Genomic DNA, 9,907 nt, shown 5'->3' on the forward strand with positions numbered 1-9,907 from the left:
ATTGAATAGGGATCTTAGATAGGGGTGGAAATTAAAGTTAACCCATCAGGTACCCATCTTGGCCCGATCTTAGTGGAGAGTTTTATCCAACTCGTTTATAATTGGTGTTGTGCTAAAACCCACAATAAATTTGAGATGGGTGTGGATAATAATGAGGCTCACTTCGAAGCCGACTTGATATAATATAGTACTAATTCATAAAGTACTTTTTCACTTAATCACTTTACCTTTTCTATACGGACCAACTATCAAGTCACTTGTCTACTCGACACACTCGTCTGTCCCTCCTTTCGCCCTAGTCATAGTGTTGCACCAAGTTTTTTTCCTTCCACCTTCATCCCCTACCTTTAGCCATCATCAGCGCTCTACCTCGAGATAGGTAGAGGGTGGGTAATGGATTCAAGGTTTCAAATTGCAGAGTGGGTACGGAAATTGACCTACTTGACCCAAACCTAAGTTGTTGCCGTCCCTAGTTTTGGATGCATGCAATTGTAATCATTTTCCTTTATTTATTTATTTATTTTTTTTGAGGGCAACTATAATGATGAAATTGCTCTCCAATGTTAATTACGTGCAATAATAACGTTCTTTCTTATTTCGTTTTTATATAACAGTTAGGGGTTCTAATCTCACCATACTCTACACCAACGACCCTCCTAACCCCCCTCTCTCTTGGCCCTTCCCACCCAACCCTAGCTTCTCCAAATCCGCTCCCATCCGGCCCGAAATCCATAGCAGTACCATGCGAAGTGAAAACCGATTGCCTAATATTCGTATTCATAATAATAACATTATAATAAAAAATAGTTACAGACACAAGCCTGGACGCACACCAACACACAGACACACAGGCACACATGCACAGATTATTAGAAGTTCTTATATATTTTTTACAACCATTTTCCCAAAGGAAATACATTTACTTTAAATTTATTTGTGTTATACGTAACATTTATAATTGAAGAATATTGAAGCAGCATAAAACATCGCTACTCTATAATTTCATAAACTTAGATACATATTTTGCAATGACATTCACCCAAACATTTAGATAAAAGCCAATAATATTAGGCTTAATAAGTGCCAATCATGAAGTACACAGCCAACAGCCTTAAGTAGGAAAGTAAAAGATCAGAACAAACAAGAAGAAGAAAATAACTACATATCACGGGCTATTTTATATCCATCTTTTTAACAGATCAGGCGTAGATTTGAAAAACAGGACGAAACAAGTTTGGATAGCGTTAGATGTGTCTGAACTCAACATTTCTACCTTAAGAAACACCTGATTCCATGTCTGTAAACTTCCATCAGCAACTCTGACAGGTTCCCAGATCTACACATCTTGAAGGCTTAAACCATTTTTAATATACAGTGATCAAGTTCTGTCAATCTAGATATCAAAATAACACCAGAAAATCAGCTTCGATGCATCAATCATCATGAAAATTTTTAATGTCAATATTCTTTTCACCTTGCAGAAAAATGCAATAAACCAAGATATTTCAATATACTCTTCAAGCTAAGTGTGGGTTATTAACATATCAACGAAAGCCAAACACCAGCAATATGCACAGGGCACTAGTCATTACATAGAAAAAGAGGCGAAAAATAAACAGAAACAGGAATCTCATCTTTGTCCCATCAACACTTGAACCCTCTACAGGCCATCAACCAGACTATGACTATGAGTGCCATTACAGCACCAGCTACCATCAGCTTGAATCGGAGATTCTGGAGCCACATCTTCCGTCGGAGTTGCCTGCCGTGTCTCTGAAAGCTGTCAGCCTGAAAAAAGAGACCAACAATTTTGATGCTTTGAAAACATTCCATTCTGTTTTCACATTTCATGCCATATATAGTGCTACAGTACTTTTTAATCAAATTAATATTGAAACTCCGTAAATAGGAGAATACCTGAAATTGCAAACTTTCAGTCTTGTCCACCAAAAGTTCAATCTTCTCTCCCCGATCAAGAACCTACGTCGATGCAAAACTAAAATGAGTATCATCTCCCCATAACTAAGTTCAGGGTTGTTAACCAGTATAATATCCTCATAACCAAGTTTGCAGCTGCTAATTTGTGTTTTTCGAATTCTTCGGACCATTAAGTTGATATTCATTTCAAAGTCAAACATTCCAACTGACATCATGCTCATAGAATGAGGACACAAAATGAAATAGCTTTCTCTTGCATCTTTATCGAAATATGTGTTACTCTTTTTTTTTAAGTACTTCATTTTGTAACTCAAGCTTTTAACTATCCACCATGGATGGTACAGGCTTAGTAAAGTAAATCAAAAGATCCTTCCAATGTTTGGTTGCTGCGAAAGTGAGAGAACTGCAGTAGATGGCACTGGAATCTGCTGATATAGGCTATTTCGCCAACACATTTCTCCAATTTAATTTCCTTCCCCACATACTAACAAGAAGAAAAATGGCCTTAATGTTTCCATGTACAAGAAGTCTGTTTGAATTCTTTGATTTAATTGTATAGACATTAAAAGGCAGGTATTGCAGTTTATAATTTTCAACTGAGCCATTTATCATAGAATCTGGGGAAAGAAGGGGTATACACACACACACACACATACATACATACATAAATACATATATACTTCTAATAACAAAAATCTGACTAGCACAAGCACATCAGAACCAGACCTCAATGTTCACACCTAAATGCATGGACAGCCTAATTCTCCAAAGCAATATGCTCAAGATTAGTAGTCATCTTCTTATACATAATAACTTTTCTATAAAGTAAAACAATTGCAAAAGATTTTGCTAATAAAAAAAAAAATTAAGTTTGACAAACGATTCTAGCTGAAAGAAGCTTTCCCTATATCAGTTATAATGTCCTGTTTATGTGCATCTGTATGACTCGAAGGAGTGGGAAGATGTACATGAATCTGAGTGAAATACTAAAATTTAAAGAATCCTGATGTATATCAAATTTGTTCATGGAAAGTTATGATTTTCTAGCAAGAATGTAGATAATTATTAAGTTATTGGGGAAAAAGGAGAAATTTTACGAGTGAATGACAAACAAAAAGTATCATATCTTCTAATACTTATCAAGTGTGTGATGAAAAGGAATTTAGAAAGCGAACATGTTTTCGGACTATATATGCTTATACTCTAGCTTTGAAAACGTATTTCCATTGAAGATTTGATACCTGAGTGTTCCATCACAAACAAGTGGAGTTACCATAGAGGCATAATAATTTAGTAATAGAGGTTACATACTGGATAGGAGGACGGATGACTACATACATCATTTCAATCCGTGGAATGAAAAACACCAAATAGTTGCGAATTCAACTTCACACTAGTTTTCTGTCTCCAGAATAAGGTGACTGATCATCTGTTTAATTTTATCTACGGAGGTACTAAACTTTGCTTTAGGACATACATGTAAATTCGTGCGTTATGATAACCATAGAAAGCAAGCAATCGCAGAAGATCAAAAGGCTAAAAGTCACGTCAATGTGGACAGTCCTGTAAACCTCTTCACTACATCTGGTGCCTGTGATGTTTGCCAAGATACTGTCTAGTGATTTCATGGTAATGAAACTCTTAATTTTAGGTGCCAAGGGCATTGGATTGAGTATCTTAAAAGTAGATCCAATGAAAAAGATCAAGTTAGGGGCTAATCCTTCTAATGCATTCTCAGTCTGCCTCAAACCATGCTGCACTATGCACCTCCCTAAAAGGGAGGTTCCTCTCAACGTCAACAACACAAGTTGCCTGAGTAAATTTTTCTCTCTTCACAATTCTTTGCAATGCTGCCATCTTAAGTTGAGCAACACCAACATAATGATCAAACATCCAGTCTGTTCCATCACTTATCAATGACAGCCACTATGCACGTCTCTACACATTGCAGCTTCAAGCCCTTGAACATTTCTGTTTCTCTCTTGCTAGTCTTAGGAGAAATACTGGTACGTTTCCCAATATATTTTTGTTTCTGCACATAATTTCATCAGTTATTTAGAAATCCCATCATTAACTATGATTTTCTTGACTACTATTTCTCGTAGCTTACTAGGAATTGAATTCCAAATGTGTTTAACAATTAACATATGAGCAATATCATCTCAACATATAACAATTTTTCCTAAATAGAATAATATGAAATAACATAGAGAACAACTTTTAGACTGAGACATAGAGCACAGCTTTCATAAATATTTTTCATTTTTTATTTTACAAAAAAACACCAATATGTTTTACAAGGTAAAATTTAAACATTCTGACGATTTATTTTGACCCCCCAGGAAACAATCCTGACTCCATCCCTGGAAAAAATCATCCCTATTGAGTTGGTCACTGGAAGTCTTAGATGATTGGAGAAAAATTTGGCAACAGCCACCTCAAGAAAGAAAGAAAAAAAACAAAACAAAACAAAGAAAAAAAAAGGGATCTCAACTGAAAAGGACAGTTTAATAGTCTTGTTTCTAAGAGCCAACCTAGTAGAAGCAAATAAAGATGCCCTGTAGACAATCTCCTCAAATATGTATTAATGCTCATATGCAAGCTAGTTTAATTTGAACTTGAAAATTCTATAGCTTTGAACCAGGACTTCTTGTGATTCATCATCAATAAGACTTATGCTACAAAGTTACGGACCAAGGGGAGAAAATTAATGACTAATACCCTTCCGATCAGTGTTACTTGGACAATTAAAATGGGTGCTGAGTGCTCATGCTCCTTGGTGTCAAACATTGCAACCTCCAAAAATCCCAAGATGAGGGTACATCATGTGTATATGTAGCATGATTGACTTGTTAAAAACACTTTCAGCTCCTAATGTACTTGTTCATGGTCATAGATACAAATTCTCACACTACTCTTGCATATGAATGGCACAAAAACAATCATGGGCACCAACACATTCTGATTGTTTAGGGGAATAAATGAAGACCCAAAACTACAAATATACAATACGTTGCATTATGATGCACTTTAGGCATACTTTAGTAAAATTGATACATATCATCAGAAGGACAATTACAACACCAAGTTCATAGTTATGTTTCATATGGCCTTACCAGTTTATAACATACGTTCACAAAATGCCTTCTTAAATTAATCATTTCAAATGGTCAAGGTTTTGCTAAAGATGGGTAAGTTCCTAGGTATAGAAATCGTCAAAAATGAATGTAGCTTATTATACTCATAGTGACGAGCTTATGGTGATCAAATTACAAAAGCACTTGAAGTGATTTTTCTTTAATTAGGAGACAGGAATATAATTTGAGCACCATATTGGTAAGAATCATCACAGATGACAGTTTTGAAAAGTATGGAGAGGTAATAAAAAAATTAATTAGAGTGGACAAAAGAGTGATTCATGGCATGTAGTATGAGGTAGATATTGTCGACGATGCTGTAAGATGAATGGGGGCAAAGGTCACCATATTGGCAAAAATCATCACAGATGACAGTTTTGAAAAGTATGGAGAGGTAATAAAAAATTAATACTTGAACAAATTATAGTATAAGGGTGATACCTTTGTTTTTTTTTTTTTGATACCTAAGGATGATACCTTTCTTCATTCTTAACAAATTACTATATATATATATATATGTATATGTATACGTATGAATGTATATTGAATTCTTTTACCTTGGTGGGCTACTAATTGTGTGATAAGCAAGGTGTGGGAATGTTGTACCCTTTTCAAGAGATTAGCTACCTATGTAACTAGTAGTTCATCATCAGGTGAGACAGGTTTGAAGGTTGATGCAATTTCTGTAGTATGGAGAGACAATGGAATCAATACTTCAACAAATTATAGTATAAAGATGATATCTTTTCTTCCTCAACTCTTCCTTATTGATTTGAATTATGATGCCTTGGTCAGCTTGCCGGCATGATAGAAAAAGTTGTTTAATGCCATAGCCTTTCCAAGAGGTTAACCAAGCCCTGATTTACTGTAACAAGTGGTTTATGGTTAATATGCTGTTCAAGTCGTTAGGTAGCCAATTCTTATTAAGCCCGATTGTAGCTTTCTCCGTTTTGGAGAGACTCATTTTTATCAGAAGAAACTTTAGAGTTAAAATTCAACATAAGATCCAAGCCTACGTCTAGATGATCATTTTATGCTAATCTTTAACTGAAGAAAAAGAGTGCTTCAGATGGTGCCAAATTTACCTCTTTATGACTAGTTATCATTATTATGGAATTATGTACTTGACAATGAAAGTTCTCGGACTCTTTTGATGGTGTTGAGAACTCTCAATCACCAGAGCCAGCATGCCATATCAAAATTGTGGAGTAAAACAGACATTCACCTAGTAGAGGATAAAGTGTAAGACAAAAAATGCATGAAAGTTCAAAGCAAGGAATGTCGTACCGGCCCGTACCGGCCGGTACGGGCCGGTACATACCGGTCCGGTCCCTGACCGGTACCGGACACAGATGAAAACCGGTATTTTCCGGTTTTCTTCTGTGAACCGGCCGGTACGGAGACCGTACCGGCCGGTACCGGCCTCGTACCGGCCGATACCGGCCGGTTCGCACCGGTACGGTGTTTTTTTTTGGGGGGGGGGAACCACAGCGCCTCGCTGTGGTTTTTAAAACCACCGCGTGGCGCGTGGTTTCAAAAACCACGCGCCACGCGTGGTTTCAAGGAAGAAGTGGCCCACGGGCTACTTCTTTCAAAAACAAAAAAAAAAGCCGTTTTTTTTTTTTTTGGGAACCACAGCGCCACGCGCTGTGGTTTTTAAACCACCGCGTGGCGCGTGGTTTTAAAAACCACGCGCCCGCGCGTGGTTTTAAGAAAGAAGTAGCCGTGGGCCACTTCTTTCAAATAAAAAAAAACCAGGGTTTTTTTTTTTTGGGAACCACAGCGCCACGCGCTGTGGTTTTTAAACCACCGCGTGGCGCGTGGTTTTAAAAACCACGCGCCCGCCGTGGTTTTAAGGAAGAAAGCTGTGGCCGAGGCCACAGCTTTTTTTTTTTTTTTTTGATGGGAAAGAAAGTGGTCCGGACCGGTACGGTACCGGTCCGGCCGGCCACCGGTACGCCGATCCGGACCGGTACGGCGGACCTTGGTTCAAAGGGTTTGGAAGATAGTCAGGAATAATATTATTCATTTTGTCAATGGAATCATTTCCATGGTTTCAATGCCTAAATTTTTGGGGAGAAATAATTACCTCAAGTATTCTTTCCCCTTCTTTGACACTTTTGTTCTTTTAATCATCTAGTTAAAGAATATAAATAAGGATGCTGACACACTTCTTAAATATCTTTCTTTTTATTCCATCCCTTTGACAAGATCTATCACCAACTTCTGTTAATTAATACAACAAAAAATGATGCTATCAAATTCCTTTCACTGCTTCAACCTCTCCAATGAAATCTGATGTCTAACCCTCAACTTCCTGTGGCATTGCTGTAGCTAAACTAGATGAAACTACATTGTTAATACCCAAAAAGTTCTATGAGATCCTAAGTTAGAAAGTGCTCCAGTTTTTCAGGTGTTTTTCCTCAATGCGGTACACTGAGACACACACAAACACAAAAATAGGGGAGGGCGCAGGGAAGAGAGAGAGAGAGAGAGAGAGAGAGAGAGAGAGAGAGAGAGAGAGAGAAGCAGACTCACGTAACAAATACAAAATATGGGCCTTCTAAACACAACTATCATCAAATATTAAATAATAGCATCCTTCCTAAACAAAAGAAAATCTAAGTGATCTTTTGTCCAGAGATTTAAGTGATCTAAGTGATCTTTTGTCTCAGTGTAATTAAATAACATATATATAATTGAGTTCAATGCCGTAATTTTTAAAGGTTCATAACATCCAAGCAGTGTACCATCCAGGTTGTCATAATGGATAATGCTTTTTGCAAAATAATGGTCATAGTTCTCACTTAGCTAGAAAAATATACTTATCTTTATATTATCTTTCAAGCATTCTATAAGTTATGAGCAGAAAGGGCGATAAAACTTCACACCTTCTCAATATTGTCCATCATTATTCCTTTAACCTCTGTTATCTGAGATTTCAGCTTGGATAGCTTGGCCATTTCTTCTGGATGATTTACACAATACTGCATATGCTCCTTCAGCCTTGGACTGTTACAATTAATAGACAATTTAATACAATTCATAATTGCAAGCATGGTTTTGGCAATTTTAAGTGCAGTCTAATACATACCCAAACTCCCGATCAAGACTGTAAGCAACACTGAACCTATCTTCCAACAGATCATCATCCTCATCATCAGCGAGCGTGTGGAAGCCTCCATCATTAATGTCCGATCCATAACGCTGCATGAAATCATCCTTAACTCGCTCTAGAAAAACAAATGGTACACTCCTCCCAATTGATTCATCAGTCACAACAAGGAAAACTACACAGGAAAAAAAACCCAGCTATTTAAAGACAGACTATGGCCAAAACAAGAAAAGAAAAGATGAGAATCTACAAGAAAACCATACCAAACCCTTTATCAACAAGGAAGTTGAACATATGCCCATCGCATGAATAAGTGTACTTGTTGCTATTTGGTGTCAGCTTCTGTAAGCACTGGATCGCAATAGTATTAAAATTCCCAGAAAAGGAAGTGTGCTCAGCAAGCACAACAGTGCCTTTCGCAACAAAACTATATATCAGTGGTTGCTTGCTCATGTCTCTGGAGTAAAAAAATTCTCCAATACACCAGTACCAGCCAATATATGAATATATCCAGCAATCGTTGACCACTCTGTACACATAAAGAGAGAACAGAGTAAAGGTCTTTAATTCCGCAACAACTTTAGAACACCAAAAAACAGAGGATAGCTGCGAATTTCTAACCTACTTGGGAAAAGATTTGAACCAAGGACTTCTTTCTTGAGAATATTTAATAGAAAATGAAACAAGATGAAATATTTATCTTTTTTTGTTTCATAATCGGAGTCTAGAACAGAAGTACCAAGAAGAATTTCAGATCAAGAATCGGAGGAAGTGTATTCGAATAAACCAAGTTAAATTTGAGCAAAATTGGAGAAAATTCCATGTGATCGATACTCAGATTGCGCAAGGACTGTCTGTCCAGGTGGGGGAAATCAGACGAAAATTCTCCCAGAAAAAAAAAAGAAAAATCCTCGAATCCAAACCGGTTTCGGAGATTAAAAAAAAAAAAAAGGCGAGATATGGAGAGAGATCGAACCTCCAAAACCCTAATTTCGCTTGCTTCGAGTCGAAGGTCTCGCTCTCGCCATCTATCTCCGTGTACTTTGAGATGTCCTTCTCGGAGAGAGTTGGGTTTCGATCAAGCGGATAATAAGTACCCGCTTCTGCTTCCGCTTACTGAATTGAGCTCAACTTTTTACTGTAACTAGAATGTAACCCGCGCTGAGCGGCGGGTTTAACTTTATCTTGGATACTTTATCAACATATATTTTTTTATAATAAAAAATATTATTTTTTAAGTAAATGAATTTATATTAGTCTTAATGTTCAGTAAGTTGACCGTTTAAACCCAAAAAAAAGAAGAAAAAAATTAAATAAAAATATTATTCAATTTTGAACGTCCAGCAATAAAAATATGATTAAAAATTATAAAAAATAGAAAGGAAATATTTAAAGTTAAATTACCTTCTATAATGATAATACGGAGTTATATTAAATAATTTTTTTAAAAAATAAAAATAGTAATATTTAAAGTATGTTATCGGTTTGTGTTTGGTGAATCTTTTAGAAAGAATTGCTTCTGGAAAAGTTCATAATGAGTCTATTTTCTGGAGTTGAAATAACAAATTTTTCCTGCAACTTAAGGCGAGGAAGGTCTGGATCTAGAACTTTCATTTAGATCAGTATATTGAGATTCACTTTCTGAAAAATTATTTATGACCTTAAAATTATAAATGTTGTTATTAAAACTCTTGAGGCCTAAACATAATTTGGAAGA

General features: G+C 36.4%; 1 protein-coding gene across 4 annotated transcripts; it reads right to left on the reverse strand.

The window, feature by feature from the left end:
* Window positions 1–1,486: 1,486 nt before the first annotated feature.
* On the reverse strand, window positions 1,487–9,302 carry LOC103718871 (vesicle-associated membrane protein 727). Of its 4 annotated transcripts, none has more exons than XR_015971863.1 (6): window positions 9,167–9,302; window positions 8,454–8,719; window positions 8,170–8,365; window positions 7,967–8,087; window positions 1,918–3,970; window positions 1,487–1,788 (listed from the first exon to the last, which is right to left on the reverse strand). XR_015971863.1 is itself a non-coding variant. In XM_088708261.1 (6 exons), the coding sequence occupies exons 2-6, from the start codon at window positions 8,641–8,643 to the stop codon at window positions 1,645–1,647; spliced, it is 714 nt and encodes a 237-aa protein (XP_088564387.1). In that variant the 5' UTR covers window positions 8,644–8,719; window positions 9,167–9,302; the 3' UTR covers window positions 1,487–1,644. The 4 variants fall into 4 exon arrangements, 2 of the variants coding, with proteins under 2 accessions (XP_088564387.1, XP_088564388.1); XR_015971864.2 differs by lacking the exon at window positions 9,167–9,302 and adding an exon at window positions 8,812–9,144; XM_088708261.1 differs by having other exon boundaries at window positions 1,918–1,980.
* Window positions 9,303–9,907: the final 605 nt, after the last annotated feature.

Source organism: Phoenix dactylifera, chromosome 12 (assembly GCF_051530095.1).
Source record: "Phoenix dactylifera cultivar Ajwa chromosome 12, Ajwa_hap1_PhDact_Kaust_v1.1, whole genome shotgun sequence".
Classification (NCBI taxonomy): domain Eukaryota; kingdom Viridiplantae; phylum Streptophyta; class Magnoliopsida; order Arecales; family Arecaceae; genus Phoenix; species Phoenix dactylifera.